Source organism: Electrona antarctica (assembly GCF_951216825.1).
Source record: "Electrona antarctica genome assembly, chromosome: 8".
NCBI lineage: Eukaryota > Metazoa > Chordata > Actinopteri > Myctophiformes > Myctophidae > Electrona > Electrona antarctica.
This window is the reverse complement of record NC_136789.1, coordinates 40,688,619-40,710,356: the sequence shown is the minus strand read 5'-3', so window position 1 is coordinate 40,710,356 and position 21,738 is coordinate 40,688,619. Positions and strand designations below refer to the sequence as shown.

Sequence of the window (21,738 nt, the reverse complement as noted above, 5' to 3'; positions counted from 1 at the left end):
CGGAGTGGATGTCTCCATCAGGCCACATCATCACTACCTAGAAACCGAGTGGCGGAGTGGATGTCTCCATCAGGCCACATCATCACTACCTAGAAACCGAGTGGCGGAGTGGATGTCTCCATCAGGCCACATCATCACTACCTAGAAACCGAGTGGCGGAGTGGATGTCTCCATCAGGCCACATCATCACTACCTAGAAACCGAGTGGCGGAGTGGATGTCTCCATCAGGCCACATCATCACTACCTAGAAACCGAGTGGCGGAGTGGATGTCTCCATCAGGCCACATCATCACTACCTAGAAACCGAGTGGCGGAGTGGATGTCTCCATCAGGCCACATCATCACTACCTAGAAACCGAGTGGCGGAGTGGATGTCTCCATCAGGCCACATCATCACTACCTAGAAACCCGAGTGGCGGAGTGGATGTCTCCATCAGGCCACATCATCACTACCTAGAAACCGAGTGGCGGAGTGGATGTCTCCATCAGGCCACATCATCACTACCTAGAAACCGAGTGGCAGAGTGGATGTCTCCATCAGGCCACATCATCACTACCTAGAAACCGAGTGGCGGAGTGGATGTCTCCATCAGGCCACATCATCACTACCTAGAAACCGAGTGGCGGAGTGGATGTCTCCATCAGGCCACATCATCACTACCTAGAAACCGAGTGGCGGAGTGGATGTCTCCATCAGGCCACATCATCACTACCTAGAAACCGAGTGGCGGAGTGGATGTCTCCATCAGGCCACATCATCACTACCTAGAAACCCAGAGATTTCCAGGGGGACTTTGCTCAGACTGCAGGCGAAGACTTGAGGTTTAAGACTGACTGACAGATCCGACAGATCGGATATGTGGGACATTCAGACATTGTTGTTGTGTGTGTGTGAATATTCAGACATCGTTGTTGTTAACGACAGAGTGCCATTAACTTACAGTATAGGCTATACTCCGGCAGATCTGCAAACTAATGTAGTTGCAACACAACACAACACATTATAAACCAGCCTCCCTATATTTAGAAATCACATTGTATTCACATTTCAAACCACCAAGGACTGTCGATCGATTCCATTGTTTTTTTTGTTTTTCTGATCTCATTGAAGTAAAGTGTGACAGCGCACACACAGGGGGCCCGGGTAGGACTTGGTTCATAGTTTTTCTTAGTCTGCAGGATTAATGTATATTAATATATTCTAATTAGTCTTATTTTCCTGTCAATTGAAAGAGGTGTCTGGATGTGTAAGAAAGAAAAGGGAAAAAAAGGAGTCACCAAGCAGGAACGCGGAGGTTTTCTGCATGTTAAGTTAGCGGGGCTGTTGTGGGAATAGGTTGATGACACTGAAAGACAAATAGGGTATACCACTGTAGACTCAGTTACAGTATTCACTGGTATACATACTACATAATTAGAATTGGCCATGCATGCACTCCCAGGAGTACAATACATAATGAACAATAACCGTACATGCGGTTTGTACAAAAATATATGCCTGTAACTATTTAAGGTCTCCCCTGGACAAAATATGAATAGAATCCTAATTAGTTAGGATAGATCTTTTCTCTCTCTGTCTGAGTGGTTGTCATCAACGACTATACAGAAGAGATGATAAAGTTTTGAACTGAAGTGTAGGGGGGATTTATTTATCAGGTCATTAGTGCTCATCCAAAGAGATTTGCCGAAATCGTACACGGGAACGGTTCTGTTGGCGTCATTTAAGCGCACAAAAGCATGCATACGTTAATAAGGACATTATAGGTTAAGGACCCTGTAGCCTTTTGTCTAAGAAATAACTACAATTCAGGGACTGATCCATGGACGAGAACAAAGAGCACATGAATGAAGTCGAACTAGCGTGGTGGTTCCTTTCGAGCCGCACAACCTCACACCAAATCCACTCGTCTATGCACACATCTACGTTTCTTCTCTTGTCTAGGAGTGCAGCTTCATGAAGCCCAGAATAGCACTAATGAAATAATAATCATGGGCACAGGCATGCATGTATAGAGATGGAATAATGTGTTTTCCAAGGCCACGCCATGCACGTGCGCGCGCGCTAGCACAAAATAAAAGTAGTCTTTTCCGCGACCTTAATTAAAGTAGGTATGCAGTAATTGTTTTCAATAAAGGGAACATGTATTATTCATTCTGCCGCAGAGTGAATTATTTCCGTCTAATAATCCAGGCGTACATCTGCTCTGCTCTTTAACCCATTTTGGGGCGGGAACCCCATGTGGTGTTAGCATTATGCTAACAAAAAATAGCAGATCTACAAGCTCATAGCGCGCCACCGAGTGGCGCGCTACGAGCTTGTAGGTCTGCTATTTTTGAAAAATCGAAGAACGACTGACTGAGAAACATAGCTTTTTCAGAAAACTGTCAGGATGTAGAAGACATTTTTAGAATCTGATCTCAGGTCAGAATGGGTTAATGGTGAACCGGACGGGCAGGGACCTGCACAGTTAAGACGTTGTAGCAGATTATAATAATATTCTATGTAATTGCCCGTGGCTTTGCTCCTCTGACACAAAGAGGGAGCGGATTTTGAGCGGCCTAAAAATACACAGCACTTTCACTTCTTCGCTATACTCAATATGCAAAATGTGCTGTTTTTATGCGTGAGTGGCTCGTGTGTGAGAACCCAGGAGTAACGGAGAAGACAGAAAGTGAGTCGGAGAGAGGAGAGTGTGGATTAATAGGAGAAAACAGGGCTGCTTATCTACGAGAGTAAATTAAGGCAGCTTTGTGTGTTGAATGCCACTAGTTTATGGCCTTCAGACAGTGTTTTCTTTTCAGCATGGACGAAAATAGAGCCCTATTAGTCTTTTGAACAACACACCATTTAGTCTTAGTCCAATTTAGTCTCCTGAAATTGTTTGTCTTATAGTCGACAAAATTCTTAATTTTGCCAGAAAATATCTAGTCTTAGTCTTTTGAATAACTCTTTGGTACTGTAAGTAAATCTTTATGTCAATACTTTTGTACTTTTTATGCAAGTACATTTCTCTCACTAATAATGTCAAAACCAATTTGAATTGGTGATTTCCATTTCCTTATTAATGACTGCACTGATTCAAGGGCAATGAAATCCGTGGATCTTGAGGAGATAAGCCCATTCATCAAAGATAATCACAGACAACAAAACAACCATAAAGTCCAGTCTTTTAAAGCTGCGATCCATAACTTTCACGTCTTATCTATAGGAATCAAATCCGTCTCCCTCGTGTGAGCGCCAAAAATGTTTACTGTTGAGATATTTCAGAGAGCACATATTATATTGTTTCCATTTGAGTTCAATGCACTACCGCAGAGGTGGGCAACGTTGATGATGGAGAGGGCCACTATATTTCCACACTCACTCCAGAGGACCACATTGCATATTACTGTCGTAGCAAAAATAGCCGATCTAGCTCAACTTTTTTTTAATTATCCTGAAAGAATCCTGAAAAGTAACCTTTTTATTTCAAATGCATTTAGTTATAGTTATGTTAACATTATGAAATAAATTGCATTGGACATAAAAGACTAACATTTTAACCGTTTGGCCACCAGGATTAATTAAAGAATGATTACTATATACCAGGATATCCCCCCGTTCAACCCTTCATTTGAAGATCAGAAAGAAAACACCGCACCGTGTGTTGTCTTGACCGGATGTTGATCTCTCACTGGACGATGAGAAGTACAGGCCGGCGCCATTACAGTGTATCAGGGTAATAGCTTGCACGACTCCAGTTGCTTTTAAACACTCAGAGCATCTTTACCGGGTGCGCGGCCGGGTAAGTAACTTTGCAAGAACATTTCTCAAAGAGAAAACCAGCACTCACGGAACTCTCGTTTTAAGGCACTTTTCATTATTCTTTAATCGGTTTACATAGTATGCCGCAGAGCAGCAGTACAACGAACGCGTTTCGGCGTTCAAGCCTTCATCAGCGTTGTCGATCATGTCTATCGGCGCCATTACAGTGACCGTTATGCTCCGTGCAAATGTGGTCTCTTGGATAGTCCATATTTGCAATATTCTATGTCAATAATAATAGGCTATGTAATTTTGGTCAACTACATTTCTGTGCTTATTTGATCATGAAGGTGAGGAGACACATTGTCTAGTCAGAAGAGCTTGGTCTGAGAATCTTCCTTCACTAGAGGTTCTCAGCCAAGTACCCTGTAGACTAGAGAATTCCTCAGGCCACCAGTTGCCCGTGTATGCACTAGTAGCTAGGCGGGAAATAGCTGTTTTCAATACATGATAGTTCAGTTGGTGATGAAAGCATGAAATTTGGCACAGATGACCTTCATATGACCCTAATCGATAATCAACCTCCGGCCACGCAGAATTCCAATTTTTTCAAGGTGGCCAGCCAGTTTTAAAAATGGCTTCAACTGTACATACGTTTTTGGACTATATGACTTTGCTGGGGCTGTAAATATTTTATATCCCCTCAATTTGATATAAGAGAATATGTTCTGGAGGTATTTATACCAAGTACGATATAAAAAGTAACATTAGGTTCCAATATGGCGCCATGTTTTCCAATATGGCTGCCAATAAACTGTATAAATGTACATCTGCTTATGGTTAATGCACAGTTGGTGATACAAACGTGAAATTTGGCACAGATCACCTTTATGACACCCTAATTCATAATCAACCTTGGGCAATGCAGAATTCCTACATTTTTCAAGATGGCCGCCAGTTTTCAAAATCGCTGCAACTGGACCTACGTTTTGGATAATATCACTTTGCTGGGGCTGAATCTTTGATTTCCCCCTAATTTTGATATAAGAGAATATGTTCTGGAGGTATTTCTACCAGGTAAGATAACAAAATTACATTAAGTTCCAATATGGTGGCATGTTTTCCAATATGGCTGCCGATAAATTGCATAACTGTACTACTCATGATTCATGGCTCATGGTTAATCCACAGTTGGTGATACAAGCATGACATTTGGCACAGACCTTTATACCACCCTAATTGGTAATCAACCTCGGGCCATGCATAATTCCTCAATTTTTCAAGATGGCCACCAGGTTTCACCAGTTGAAACTGGGCCTATGTTTTGGACTATATCCTTTTGCTGAGACTGTAATATTTTTTTATTTCCCCCTCATTTTGATATAAGAGAATATGTTCTGGGGGTATTTCTACAAAGTAAGATCAGAAATAACCTAATTGGTTATACCACCCTAATTGGTAATCAACCTCGTGCCATGCAGAATTCCTCAATTTGGGAAGATGCCTGAAGCCCAAAAGCCCAATTGACAAGTTTGTATTGTGTTATTGCAGTACCAGGGTACACTGGTTGACACTATAGCTGTGATACTCAGCATGGGGTTCAATGCTAATACATTTTCTAGTTTCCTAAATGCTGTTTAGCTTGCCCCAAATTAAAGTTAAACAGCCGCACCTGAATTGACATGATGTGCCAGCGCGGGAGAGCCGAGCCAAGGAAGACAGGGCTTTAGTCTTTCGGAAGGTGTACAGATCATATAGGAAATTCATAGCATTGGATGAATGATCGGACTGGGGGTAGGATAGTGATGTTACTGAGCCCAGCCCAGTTGTATCCCATAATTATTGTAGTGTATTTTTTGCCAGGTGGAAACCTGGCATACAACAGCTCATTTTATTTTAGTGACCTAGTCATGATTGACTGCCCCTATTAAAGCCAATGTATGTGGTCAGACTCCCAGTCTGACCACATACTCTGAAATGCCGCTTAAGCTATATGAGACTTGTGTAGCAAATCGCGTAGTAGCAACCTAGTCATGATTGGCTGCCTCCGAAACCCTCACACGACGCAACGCGGCCATAACAAAACACAGTGATTGAACTAACAAAGTTGTTTTTACAAAATTAATTGCATGCCAATTATTTTTGACCCCAGGCAACTTGATGATGGAATTCAGTTGACACTTGAACAAAGCTACATACCAAGACTCATGGTAACAGTTAAAAACATCAACATTGGAAAGAAAAAGGAAGTTAATATCAGAAGAGAAGTGTAAAGTATCTTCGGCTAAATTCACTCGCAGCAGCCTTAAAAGTAACATCTGCCCATTTGCGCCACATTTTAAAGTGATTTGGTAGCTTTTGAATGACCTGTAACAAGACAGACAAAACTAAGAATCTGCACAAAGCCATAACTGCATACCAAGCTGCAAAGATGTGCCAAAAACCTTCACCAAGCTTTATCGGATCTAAGTTTGTGTATGGTGATGGTGACCATATTTCAAAATATGCCACGCTATTTGAACCTAGGTCATTGAAAACCTAAATGGATCCTGTGTATGGTAATTATTAATACAATTATTATTTAAGCACATGTGGTGTTGGAGCTCATGTTATAAGATCATGTGGATTAACCATAATCATTTATCGGCAGCAATACTGGAAAACATGACGCCATATTGGAACCTAATGTTATTTCTGATCTTACTTGGTAGAAATGCTCCAGAACATGTTCTCTTATATCAAAATGAGGGGGAAATTAAAAAATACTGCCCCTGCAAAAGGATATAGTCAAAAACGTAGGCCCAGTTGAAGCCATTTCAACTGGCAAAAACTGGCGACCATCTTGTAAAATGGAGGAATTATGCGTGGCCCGAGGTTGATTACCAATTAGGGTGGTATAAAGGTAATCTGTGCCAAATGTCATACTTGTATCACCAACTGTGGATTAACCATGAACAGATGTACAGTTATGCAATTTATCGGCAGCCATATTGGAAATGTTATTTTGTATCTTACTTGGTAGAAATACCTCCAGGACATATTCCCTTAGGTGGAAATCAAAGATTCAGCCTCAGCAAAGTGCTATAGTCCAAAATATAGGTCCAGTTGCAGCCATTTTTTAAACTGGCTGCCATCTTGACAAATTTAGGAATTCTGCATGGCCCAAGGTTGATTATGAATTAGGGTGTCATGAAGGTGATCTGTGCCAAATGTCATGTTTATATCACCAACTGTGCATTAACCATGAGCAGATGTACATTTATGCAGTTTATTGGCAGCCATATTGGAAAACATGCCGCCATATTGAAACCTAAAGTTATTTTGATCTTCTCTTATATCAAAATGATGGTGAAATCAAAGATTTACAGCCCTAGCAAAGTGATATAGTCCAAAACGTATATGTCCAATTGCAAACTGCCGGCCATCTTGAAAAATGGTGGAATTCTGCGTGGCCCGAGGTTGATTATCAATTAGGGTCATATGAAGGTCATCTGTGCCGAATTTCATGCTTTCATCACCAACTGAACTATCACATCAATTTCCCGCCTAGCTATAGTAGGAGAGCATCGAGACGAACAACAACCACTGCAGTTGCGTTCTCATGCTCTCACACTATAACATTCTATTCACTGAAATAACTAATGGATATCCAGCTTTAAACTCAACCCCTGTCCCAGTTTTCAACAATAGAGCATTGGCTTTGAAATGTGGGGATTTCAGCGCAATAAAATAGTTCATATCAGAGCTGGTATTTTTAACCCTGCTTTAAACTCCCTGGAATCCACCATGACCAAGAGAGAGAGTTCAGTAGCTCATGTTCATTAGGAACATGAAGTCATCTGCATACAGTATATAGCCTACAGTACCTGTGCTCTTGACCCTATTCCAACTAAAGCTCTGTGAAGCTATACGGCTCCTGGGATACAGTACTTTCCTCCCTACAATAAGCCATCTTCCTCAAACAATAATTCAAAATAGCCTTGATAGGCCTAGCCCGCCGGCGTGGTGGTCCGGGCAGCCGCAGTGCGTGTTGCGGGTTCAAATCCCGATCCCGACGATGACCGTTGTTGCGTGTCACTCCCCATCTCTCTCTCCCCATTTCCTTATCGGTCTACTGTACTATCAATAAAGGCATAAAAGCCCAAAAGCAATAAATATAAATAGCCTTGATAAAACCTCGGCTTGATAAGCCGATCTGGGCCCGTGTCCAACTTCCACCACCTGCTTCTGGAGGTGATCACTTACACAACAACAGCGACCTTTTAGATACATCTGTTTGTATGACAGACTGCCTGTTATTACTGTAAGCCGTTTAAAAAAATATATTTTAATGAACACTATGAGATCATATTACTCCGAGTTCTGCTGACACTGCACTGGCTACCCAGAGCTGAGTTTAAAGTCCTTTTATATTTGTTTATAAAGCACTTAATAACCTGGCACCTTCACTGCAGCGCAGACTCCTTTGAATTTTATGTGCCAGACGGAACACGTAGGGTCGTAGGCTTTCCTCCACCTTCCTTTTAGGTGTTCCCAAAGTATTTCACAAAAAAAACACTGGCAAGACCGCCTTTCTGCTTCTACAGTCCTAAGTTTGGGGAATAGTATGCTCCATATATAGTATATACCCCTTGAACTCACAATGGCGAGCTATGTTGTGGTGGTTTTTACTATACATAAACCACGACCTATAGCAATGCTATTCTGGGCCCAACATTTGGCGAAATTGGCCGTTCTACAAGCTTAATATTTGCTGCAACATGACAGAGAAAGAGGACTGTAGAGGAAAAAGATCAGGGGGTAGGGGTCAACATTTTTTAAACATGAACAAACATGTTCTGACCACTTTTTAATAGGTCCTTGCTGTCATCTCATCCAGTCTCTGCTTGCCTGTTTTCAACGTGACCAACTTGTCATGAAGTATCTGCTATCGTGTGCCTTTAACATAGACTATAGGCCGATGCCCGATGGGAACCATCCCCGTTGTACCTGCTGTCAGAGTACTTAGCGTAGTACCCATTGTCATAGACAGTACTTGGAGGCCCATTGTACCTGCTGTCAGAGTACTTAGTGTAGTACCCATTGTCGCAGACAGTACTTGGAGGCCAGTCTATAATGTCAATAGTAATAATATCATATTGATGACATCAGGGATCTCCAAGCACAGTGATAACATTGTTAAACGTATGAAACTTTTATGTGTTATGTGTGTTACTGTGCATGTGCGTGCATGTGCGTGCGTGTATGCATGCAATGTCTCAGCTTTGGTCCGACATAAGAAGGTGGGGGGTGTGTGTGTGTGTGTGTGTGTGTGGGGGGGGGGTCCTTGGGGCTCCTCCAAGGACAACAGATTGGGAACCACCGATCCACCGGGACCTTGAATCCTAACCCGTTGCCGTTTGCCCCTGGCTCAGTCATCACACGCGTCACTGTTTATTGGCTCATCGTCGCAGCAAACACGGCAAGGCCGGCTCATTAACATGCAATTAGAGAGCTGCGGTGTAGCGGCGGGGTAAGCAGAGGTGTGTGCGCACGCCGTAGCGTACTGTCAGCGCCGGTGCAGGTGCATCCAAAACAGCAGTGTTCTGCTCCATACTTAACCCGTTGAGACCTGCAGACCAGATTCTACAAAATGTCTTCTAAAAGCTGACAGTTTATTCTGAAAAAACAGTGGTTCTCCTCAAACTATTTCATGTCAAGGACCCCAAAAATGATATATAATTGGCCGCCGACCCCCATCTGGAAATATGTTGTTCGAGGGACCCCCAGAAGCAAAGATACGAGTTAAAAAACGTTTGCACTGAAAGAAGTTTTGCGCCACATTTTCACGATTTTTCAAAAATAGCAGATCTACAAGCTCATAGGGTGACACTCTGTGCAGCGCTATATGAGCTTGTGGATCTTCTATTTTTCAGCAGCTAAAGTTTAAAATAATGGTTAAAGTGGTGACACTGGCTTGGGCCGTGGCTCAGCGGTCCAGGCACCTTGGAGTGTACTGCGGGTTTGACTCCCGATCCCGACAGCCTTTACTGCGTGTCACTCCCCAATCTATCTCCCCCTTTCCTTGTCAGCCTACTTTCTATCCCTCTATAAAAAATATAAAAAAAGGCGAAAGCCACAAAAACAAAAGTATACAGTGGTGACACTGATGTGTTCCAGGTCTTAGTGGCTTAATGAAGCACGGGCCCAGCTCTCTCTTCAGCGTGCTGCTGGGTTCCTCCTTTTGTTTCGGGGGAGAAGGTGGTGTTATGAAAGCAGAAGGCTTCCTGGCAAACCTCCCAAAGCCCCCTGATCATGATATCATTTGACGACAAACGGGGAGCAATTAAAAACAAGTCCACTTTTTAATTGGAAATTAATTCAAAAGGCAAACCGAATTAACTTCCTGAAAATGTGCGTATTGTTTATATTAGAATTACAAATTTATTTTAATTTGTGTTTACCGACTATTTGCTTCAAACGAATGTGCCACCCCCGCGCAGAGTCTCGGGTCCTGGAGTTTATCCAAATTAGCCAATTCATTAACCAAAAGTTGTCCAAATAAAAAGGCACCTTGCCTTATTAAAGCGATGTTTAACTGTTGTGTTGGCAAGACCGTGGGTTGTATACAGATGCAGTCATTTTAATTGTGCGTTAGTATATTGAAAGTCCTCACGCACACCCACTCAAACACTGCGATGATAATCGCAGCATGTTGCAACACAAGACCTTCTTCTACCTTGCTTTCTCTGGAAACTGTACATAACATGATCCTTACAAGCCAGAAGGGTGAAATCCCACCTACCTGAGCTCAACAGATTAGGAACAGTCTGTCATTGTAATGTAACTCGCCATCGCCCTAACTAACTCAAGAGTTCCCACGCAAACCTTTTCAGCTTGAGACCAAAAAGAGAAATGTGGCGTCTCCCTGGGACCCAATTTACAATAATTCATAATTAATGAATCACTTATCTAGTGAATAGCCAGTCTGACGATCTCATATAACGCGTCACATTGCGATACGTTGTGAAGAGTTGAGATGAAGAAACATTTAAGTCCATAAATAATTATCCATATTTGTATAAATTCTGGATAAGGTGTCAGGACACCTTATAGGAGGGGTCAGAATAAATTATAGACTTAAATGGTTCTTCCGTGTCCCGGTACATTTAGAAAATTCAGAAAATGTTTAGAAAGAAAAAACATTGTGGGAATTTTCTTTGTAGGAAAGGTAAAAAAAGAAAAAGAGATATCTACTCGTCGTGACCCCTACAAAAGTATACAGCGACCCAAAACAGTGCAAATTCGGAAGATACTAAAAAGTAAGCCAATCTGCATGAGATAAAGCAGTGCTGTCGTCAGCGCTGTCCCTGCATCCACGAGGCTTATATAGTTTCCACTATACTCACATTGATGTCCTCCAGGTCCAGGAAGTTGAGGACGATGCCGTTCCTCTTCCAGATGATGGGCGGACGCAGCGTGCCCTGGATGGCACAGGACAGCACGGTGCTGAGGCCCACGGTCACCGTGGAAACGCTGAGACGCTGGTCCTCGGCCAGGGTCAGCTGGACCACCTCTGTTCACAAAGACATGAGGAGGAGGAGAAGGTATTAGGGTTAGGGTCAACTGGACCACCTCTGTTCACAAAGACACGGGAGGAGGAGGAGGAGGAGGAGGAGGAGGAGGAGGAGGAGACATTATAGGCTGGGTCAACTGAACCACCTCTGTTCACAAAGACATGAGGAGGAGGAGGAGGAGGAGAAGGTATTAGGGTTAGGGTCAACTGAACCACCTCTGTTCACAAAGACACGGGGAGGAAGGGAGGAGGGGAGGAGGAGGAGAAGCCATTAAGATTAGCAGGGGAATAAAATATAGAAAGAGAAGGATGAGGTAATGAAGATCAGTGGTGGAAGAAGTACTCGGATGTTTTACGTGAGTAAAAGTTGCAGTATACCACAATGCAAAAGTTACAAGTAAAAATGGCATGACTTGAGTATAAGTGGAAAAGTATGAATGACTGAATGAATGAATAGTTTATTTTGATCTTTTTCAGTGAGACTCAAGAATCTTTACAATTATTTTAACGTGATCGAAAAGGTATAGGCCTATCCTCATTACATTTTGTTTAGAGTTCTAAACGGGCCAGAAAATGAAGACCCGGCCCTAACTGGGCACTAACTGATTTGGCCCGAGGGCCGGCACAACTAATTGGCATAGACTTTAGGCCCGACCCGGGCCCTAAAACGTTGGGCCGGGCCAGGTCGGGTTTGGGCAGATTTTGAGAACTCTATACACAGAGAACTCTACACAGAGTAAAAGTGAAACGCCAGTCAGCACCATCTTCATAATAGATAAATACACAAACAGACAGAACTATTATTTCTATTATTATAATAAAATAAAATAAAATCAATATAAATATTTATTTAGGTACCTCAAAATTGTACTTCAGTTCAACATGTGTTACTTTCCATCAGCGATGAAGATGATGGCGGTGATGAGGAGGATAAAACAGCGTAGGAACACACGTGAGAAGAGAAAGAAGAGCTGCCTGCGATAATGGACCCCCCCGAGAGAGACGTAGAATAGATTTCAAAGCATCTCTCTCATTACCGGCGGGGCAGGGAAGAATAATGGATGTCAAGATACAAGAAGAAGCGTGTCAGAGGACACACTGCTAAACCAAATATCATTCTTCTCATTACGGGGAAATTTATGTTCGCCCCGGAATGGCCGTCCAATTCAATTCACCTTTACGGTAAATTAAGAATGATTCTTCCCCAGGTCCCCTCAGTCAGTCTCATAAATAGTGGTTGTGGACCAGCGCTAGACGTACATGTAGAGTAGCGTAGTGAGCTGTGCTCACCAGCTGCTTTTTAAAACCCTGTTTTCTCAACTGGTGGGCCGGGAGGATACCCCAAATAAATGGCAAAACTCTAAGGTTTTAATGATAGATGATAGGCCTACAACATTAAAATTAAAAAAATCACACCCGTGTGAACTGAGTGGTGTAGGGTATGGGTGACCATAGCAACCATGCTAATTTTTTGGTACGAACAGACACGTAAACTAACAAAGCTGAAATCACACCCGTGTGAACTGGGTGACCATAGCAACCATGCTCACTTTTTTTTGGTACGGACAGACACGTAAACGGACAGACACGTAAACTAACAAAGCCAGTTGTAGGAGTGGTTTACACCACTCAAAAACTTCACACTTGTGAGGAGCGCTCTTATCATCATACATCACCAATCAAATCATCACAAATGTCATTCGGCCAATCACTTTTGGCGTCTACACTTTTCTGCCCTCGCGTTTATCCTCAATGCGTACTTTGCTCAGCCAGTCAAATCATCGCTATGGGGTGATCAGCCAATCATCAGCCAATGTTTGTGTTCACACAAACCCTCAAAGCTGGGCATAGGAGAGGCTCTCAAAAATAACCGTATTCTTTAAAACCTTGAAAAGTGAGTTTGAGTTTTGACATTAATCCCAAGCCAGAGCACAATCAATTGATTGACCATTAACATAACTTTAGTGATCCAGAAAAGGTTGAGAACCACAGACCTAAAAGGTTTGCTCTAACCACCAAGTTAAAAATATAAGTCTAGATCTACAAGCTCATCACGACAACGCATCGCTCGGCAATGCACTATCAAGGTAGGGCCGTCGTGGTTTGGTCATGTTTTGGAACTCTTTCATCCTCTTCAGAGTTGAATAATATTACGTATTACTCCTGCGGTTATTATTTTACACAGTAGTGTAAAAACACAGCAGAGGCTAACCGGGTGCTCGCAGGAGATTAAAAACGTCTTGACATAATATGGTGCTTCTATAGGACCGACAGGAATATATAAAAGATGTGGAGGAGAGGAAGTGAAAATGTTTATTCCATAATTCAACCTCTCACGGTCTTCATCACAGCAAGACACAGTATATATTTGCGACCGTAGGTCACAGTTTACTATGAAAACCTGCAAAACCTGTCAGTCAGTCACGCTCCCTCAGTCAGTCCATCAGTCACACCTCGTGACACGCTCCATATATGGCCCATACAGAATTTATTCCATATATGGCCAGACCTCATCAAACCCTGGATAGCCATACATGGAGAAGACTGGATCATCACCTACATCTGCATATATGGAGCCGGCCAGCAACTCTACATCTGACCTCTCTGACACCAGAATAATAGCTTAACTCCTGCTATTCAACTGTGCCGTGTTAAGAAGCTCTGTTGTTTCAGCGCGACCTCGTCATCCTCGCCCTCACAGGCGTCTTACTGGTATACAGTTATGAGTTTAACTAAAACAGTGTAATTTTGTAAAAAGCCAATGGCCATGTACTACAGTAACAGTAAACACTGTGGGCGGTGAGCGACACAGTGAAGAAGGAGTTCAGGCAGCCATAGTGATCTCTATCATCACACTGCAGACATCTGAGCTATGTGACCTATGGTCAATATAGGTGGCTGTCCTCCAAGGCAGGGGTTCTCAACGTTTTTGGCCGGGGACCCCCGGAAATGCTTTGGCAACGTCTCGGGACCCCCGCCCCGCCCCCTCCCGACCCCCAATATAAATTGACTGCTACAATAACCTTAAACCATTTTGGGCGGGAACCCCTTTTGATGTTTTAAGCATTGTTATAATTTAGCTATTGAAAAATAGCAGATCTACAAGCTCATAGCGCGCCACCGAGTGGCGCGCTATGAGCTTGTAGGTCTGCTATTTTTGAAAAATCGTGAAAATAAAATTTAAAAAAAACCTTTTTTTTTTTTTTTTTTTTGAAAATAATTTGGGGACCCCCTAAAATAATTTGGTGACCCCCCGAGGGGTCGCGACCCACGGGTTGAGAACCCCTGCTCCAAGGCATGGGACCGTTCGTCTCCACACAGAAAGAGCACAGACACCTGACAGAAATCTAAATGAAGTCAACCAAGCGAGACACACACGCACACACGGAAGGAAGGTTCCCAGTTCGATCGCAGTCTCTTCACAGCTTTGTGTCGAAGCGTCCTTAGTTTGAACAAGACACTGAACACCTAATTGGTCCCAATGTGGGCGGTACCTTGCATGGCCTCGATCCTCCCCCATTGGTAGAGTATGTGTGAATGGATGAATATATTATAACCGTATAGGATACGGTTAAAGGAACTATAGAAATGCAGACAATTTGACATTCACCATTGGTGGGAAATGTATTCACCTTTTTGGCACTTTTGCTCATTGATACAATGAGCAAAAGTACAAAATAGTTGGCATCAAAATATACTTAATAACTTTCCACGAGATATCTTGTGGATGGCATGGAAGTTAATGTATGTTTTTGTAATAATAATCTACAACCGTAACTAAAGTTTCCAAATAAATGTACTGGAGTAAAGTACAATATTTGCCTCTGAGATGTAGTGGAGTAGAAGTAAAAGTACTCAAAACTGGAAATAGTCCAATAAAGTAAAGAAAATACAAAAAAAACATTGTATTTAAGCACAGTACTTGAGTAAATGCACTTAGTTACTTTACACCGCTGCCATTCAAATGAACACAGCACTTCATCCTCCTTCCATGACCTTTAGTATCCAGATACTATGACCTTTAGTATCCAGATACTATGACCTTTAGTATCCAGATACTATGACCTTTAGTATCCAGATACTATGACCTTTAGTATCCAGATACTATGACCTTTAGTATCCAGATACTATGACCTTTAGTATCCAGATACTATGACCTTTAGTATCCAGATACTATGACATAGGCCCTCATTTTCAATGAAAACCAACAATCAACAATATACATTAAATACAGCAATATCAAATATATGAATTGGAAAACAGAAAGTATTCAAAACTAAAAGAACTATAATAGATAGATGAGAATAAATTAAAACAGTTACATTGTTGAACAAAAGTGCTAGAAATTATTTCCCTGAATTGACCTATAGGGAAGGCAGTGAACTTCTGGAGTTCGTTCCAATGAAATGGAGCACTGACAGAGAAGGCTGCTTTACCTAGCTCTGAGTTAGCAAATGGAACCTTGATTGTCAGGAAGTCACTCGAGCGGGTCTGATAAGGACTTGGATTCTGATCCAACATAGAGCAAATGTAAGAGGGGACCATTCCTGAGATGGCTTTGAAAATAAACATAAAGCTTGTCCCGCCTCTCGGACAGAGAGGACAAGCCTGCGTTGCTATAGAGTGTACAGTGATGGGTACCATAGCTGTCACCAGTGACCCATCTTAGGGCAGAATGGTACACCGTATCAAGGTGCTTTAAAGTGGATGGTGCAGCAATCCTGTAAATAATGTCCCCATAGTCCAGAACAGAGAAAAATGTGGCTTCAATGATTGTTTTTTTACAGGATGCTGGAAAACATGCTTTGTTCCTATAGAGAATACCCAATTATTTCTCAAGTCATGAATGTACAGTACCTTGTGTTATAATAAAACATAAAACAATTTGCATATGAATGCACATTGTACAGTAAATATGACAGTTGCATGGATGCAAGGTACTGCGTTGTGTTTCCTTTCATTTGGCATGCAGTACTGTAGGTGTTGTGCATGGAGAGATGTGTGCAAACAGAGTGGTTTAGTAGGAGAAGGCGGACGTATAAACGGGCGCACAGCTTTCAATTAGGGTAGCATGATAATAATAATAATAATAATAATAATAATAATAACTCATTGGAGGCAATGTGGGATTCAGTATCTTGCTCAAGGACACTTCGAGAGGAGGAGCCGGGATTCAAACCACCGACCCACGGATCATTGGGCAACCTGCTCTACCGCCTGAGCCACAGGGATGAGGCTCAGGGAACGCTGGTTGCACTGCACACCAAGGCACGTACAGTACAGTACAGTACAGTACAGTACAGTACAGTACAGTACAGTACAGTACAGTACAGTACAGTACAGTACAGTACAGTACAGTACAGTGCTAAGCTGTATGTGCTCACAAAGTCACGATGTCTCATGCAAAGATACTTGTATTAGCAACGGATACAACATGGCTGCTGGAAGCTGTGCCCTTGTAAGCACACACCATTGTTATCACAACTCAAACATCTGGGTTGTTGGTTTACATTCTCATGTTTTATAATATGTTTTTTTTTAACCTACACACAGATGTAAACGGTGTTCGATAGCATTGATTTATCAAAAAATAAATCAAATAAATTGAGTTAGGTGGTTTGTGCCAGACAGCAAACCCGAATCATCATTCCATAAAGCTTTCATATTCAGCTGCCATGTTCCTTTTATCAAGCCATTCAAGACGCGAAAACAACAACCAGATATTCCACACCAAGCGTACAGCTTAAGGCGATCGGTTAACATTCCAAACCCTTGGTTTTGAAGTATTGCAGTGCTTGAGATGTCTGCTTGTTCTCGTGTGTGGTTTAACAACTGGGAGAGCAAACCACTACGCGGTTCGGACTCCTCCAGTATGCTGCATGGGGCACCACAAATATTTAAAGGAGCATTCAGTGATTTGGGTGATTTGGAAAACCACCCAGTCCGCCCCGGTAACAAAATGTGCACATGCACGCTCTACAGTGGGGGGAAGTGCAACAGGCCAACAGCATGTGCACCAAGGCCCGCCCCCACTCGATCATGATTGGAGGAAGGCCCCTCTCATCCTGATTGGATGAAGGCTTTGCCACCCGCCACCAAAACTGAAACTAGTGTTTTTTGACCCCAGGGGCTTACTGGGGACAGGGAGGAACTCCTTATATAGTCAGCACACTCTATAGTAGGGAGGATTATCCAGAAAAAAAGAAAAAATAAGTGATATTTGAATTAAGTCAAATCACTGAATATACCTTTAAGAACAAAGCATCCAAAACAACAAGTCGGTTATTTTTGCTATTATTCGCCGTGAACTTATGGCAGCATGACGTATTGTCTTGCTGCATCTGCCAAGTGTTTTGTTTTTTTAGATTGCTTGTATTATAATTCAGCTTATTTATAAATGGTGTACAATGTAACGTACCAAGGTGTGATGTATAGCTTTGGTAGGAGGTGCATTCACCCTAGGGCCCCCTGGCTATCACAACAGTTCACTACCTTTAACCCATTTTGGGCGGGAACCCCTTTTGGTGTTAGCATTATGTTATGCTTTAGCTATTGAAAAAAGATTTATCTTCTTCCTGCTCCTTTTCTTTTCTGGTATGGAATATGTAAAAAAAAATAAGTACAAAGTAAAAATGAATATGATCATGTAAAACCATAACTGAAATGAAATAAATAAATATGAAATGAAATGAAATGAAAAATAGCAGATCTACAAGCTCATAGCGCGCCACCAAGTGGCGCGCTACGAGCTTGTAGGTCTGCTATTTTTGAAAAATCGAAGAACGACTGATGTAGAAACATAGCTTTTTCAGAAAACTGTCAGGATGTAGAAGACATTTTTAGAATCTGATCTCAGGTCAAAATGGGTTAATTATTGGAAGACAAGTACTGTATATATTACAACATCAAGGAGAACCCTGTGGCTGTTTCCCTTCACGCGTTTCAGAGTATTGTTGCAAAAGGTAACAGGCCTTGGCTTCGACCACGGCTCTGTGGAATCCCAATTTTATCACAGCGACTGAAAGTCAGGCTCGTTTATTTTCTTTGTTATCTGTCAAACTGTCGGAAGATATACTTTTTCACCTGGTGTGTACCACAAGGCAAGGCATCAGTGGCGTGCACAGACATTTTGTGAAAAAGTGGAAAAAAGGGGCACCTTGTGCGGCGCGTGGAACCGCCGTGTGCCTTAACCCATTTTGACCTGAGATCGGATTCTAAAAAATCTCCTACATCCTGACAGTTTTCTGAAAAAGCTATGTTTCTATGTCAGTCGTTCTTCGATTTTTCAAAAATAGCAGACCTACATAACTCGGTGGCGTGCTATGAGCTTGTAGATCTGCTTTTTTTTCAATAGCTAAAGCATAACATGATGCTAACACCAAAAGGGGTTCCCGCCCAGAATGGGTTAATAGTGTGTGAAATGTATAGATTTGGGGGCATAAATAATATACTAGAAGCTTTTAATCCAGAATTGCTCGATGTCACCATGGGCAACATACTATACAATGATTAAACCAAACTGTACAAAAAGCTAACTTTCAAAAGTGGACATTGCTGTCCAGAGGGCAAAAGGGCAGGTGCTCTAGCACCACCTAGTGTCTATCCGTGCACGCCCATGCAAGGTATGTTTGTTTGTGTTGCACATATACCAAGTGATTGAATTCAAAGGGCTTTACTTACTCTTTAAGACCTTTAACACAGTGCTAAGGACTCTCATTCTAAAATGATGCAATACATTTAAATAGTTAATAAACAGTTAAAGGCGCGGTAGAGTATATTCAGCCGATAGATGTCACACTTCACTGCAATTGCAACACTTCTGGGTTCCTTATTTCCCTGAGTCATAACCATAAGGCAGCACTCACACAGTGTGCACCATTATAACGCAGCACCTGCCTCCAAGCAGGGAAAACAGGTACCTTCCTCAACACAATAATGGCAACCATCAGCTTACAGAGGTAAACAAAACGATAGTTCTATTTAAAGGGGCATTCCACTCGTTTTCAACATTTTACTATGTTATTAATATACCTTAGAGCTGTTGTGTGGAAATAATAATAATAATAATAAAAAAGTCCCCCCCATTCTGTGTTTCCTAGAACTGTAAGTATGCAAAAAAAACATTAACATGGTGAAACACATCTTGATGACATCATCAAGATGTGTTTCACCATGTTAATGATTTTGTTCAGACCTCCAGTTCTAGGAAACACAGAATGGGGGGGGGACTTTTTTATTATTTCCACACAACAGCTCTAAGGTATATTAATGACATAGTAAAATGTTGAAAATGAGTGGAATGCCCCTTTAACTTATTATTGTATTTCTTTCCTTATCACCTTTAACAGGAAAAAAGAAAAAAGAGAATAAAATTAATTGAATTAAGCAATGAATTAAAACAAAATAAACTATGTAAAAGCAAGCGGCACACACGAGAGAGAGAGAGAGAGAGAGAGAGAGAGAGAGAGAGAGAGAGAGAGAGAGAGAGAGAGAGAGAGAGAGAGAGAGAGAGAGAGAGTCAGAGCGTGATGCCACATTTTACAGAGGATCTCATTTCTTTTAAACAAAAAGCCTGCGATCTCCGAGGCTCCCCAGAACAGACAATGACCAGACTATAACCAGAGGCGTCTGGGAGAAATGCGAGGCCCTGTGCGATATGTCGGGGGGGGAACAATGAGAATGAGATTTTTTTAATTAATTCATTAATTAATACTTACTTTTGCCTTCACTTTCCTACAAATATTATGCCAGGTTCTCATCTCCAATGAGTAAGAAATTGACATGCACTGCCCAATTTAGCAGCTTAACAGTGTGAATGCAGAGATTGTGGTCCACATTATGTTATTTTATTTGTTGTAAGGAAGCTATAGTTAACATGACATGAGTCATGTCAAGCAAGCTGTCACAGGAGGGGTCTCTGGGGCTGACACTGTCTAATGATCTATATGAGCAATTTAACATGTCTATGTATTACTCTACAACGAATACCGATGGAACACAAACCTGTTGCCCTGATCATAACTGATATAATCAGAAACCACCACCCAACCAGTCTGCCCTGCAGTGCAGCTCAAATTACTGGTTATAAAAGTAAAATTAACAGCTGCTTGTGCCTGCAGACAGTTTGTGACTGGACTGACAGAGAGACTGAAAGAGAGAGAGAGAGAGAGAGAGAGAGAGAGGGGGGGGGGGGGGGGGCAAACCGACCGCAGCTTAAATAGGTGAAAAATCTACTGCGACGGAACGGGCTGCGATGCGATATTTTTCAGGGAGAACTCTCGGGGCCTCTAGCCGTCGTGCGTAGCGCTAATAACCGCCCCTGCCTATTTTAGCTTTGACTCTGAGATGGAAAGTGTTTCTTAAAAAAATAAAATAAACGCTGCCTAGCGCGAGGCCTCGCATGCGCGAGGACCTGTGCGGCGGCAGCATTCGCCCTGCATATAACCACCTGGCTCGTGGGCTATATCAAATGACACAACCATAGCCTCTTTTCACAAACACTGTAAAACGGCTATTGCTTATTTGTTCATTATTCTTTCCATACCAATTCTACAGTAACAATGGCAGAAGAAATACTGTACAACGACATGTTCGGCACCGCTGCTTAGGCGTTTGTACACACTAACATGTTATGTAAATGGCGTACTGTACGGTGCGTATGCACAGACGAAAACCTTCACTGGAGGTGAGAAATGCAAACCCAGCGAGGCTGTCAGACACTCACACGTCACAAGAGTGTTTCCTCTGGGCTCAGCAAGTACACCGACACCGTGCATCTAATTTGACGTTACTTCAGCATATTAACCCATGGAATAAAGTAAAAAATCATTATGTTTAGGTAGTATAATTCATTATCATTATGAAATTAAATCAGCCTGAGAACTTGAATCCATATTAACCCCATTCATTCTTTTAAATTCCCTCTCAATCACGCCATCTCATGTGCACATCAAAAACCTCATAATATAATCTATGGAGCCTTGCACGTCCTTTTCTGCCTTTCTCACTCTCTGTTCGCACCAAGCAATTACCCAAATCCCTGTCATCACTTCAAACCTCATGGCCTCCCATAATTGTACATGTTAAAATACACAATCTATAGAGCTCACAAAACGCACTGTGATGTGACACATCGTGAGCTTGTGTATCTTCTAATTGAGCTATTCTTAAATAGGGCTTAAGAGTGGTTAACATAGCTCTCTCGCCGATCTGAAGCTGATTCTCTGTAACCTTTTCAGTAACTCTATCTGGATATGCACACACAGGCTGTCCCCACCAATCCCCTTTTGGAGCTTTTTACCGTTTCCACGTGTTAACCTTTACCAATGTCAGAAAAAAACCCTGAGGAGATTGGTATGCATAGCCATGACTTAAACCATTGAGACCTGGAACGCATCCATGTCACGTTAGCGTTTAACCACATTAACCATTAACCCA

General features: G+C 42.1%; 1 protein-coding gene across 1 annotated transcript in view; it reads right to left on the bottom strand.

Moving 5' to 3' along the window:
* fstl4 (follistatin-like 4) overlaps positions 1-21,738 on the bottom strand; it is a gene marked incomplete at its 3' end in the record, with an annotated part of 332,063 nt that overhangs the window by 61,002 nt on the left and 249,323 nt on the right. The window contains exon 6 of the mRNA XM_079508417.1: positions 11,135-11,301. Within this exon, the coding sequence (XP_079364543.1) occupies positions 11,135-11,301 (167 nt within the window). The remainder of the gene's footprint in view (positions 1-11,134; positions 11,302-21,738) is intronic.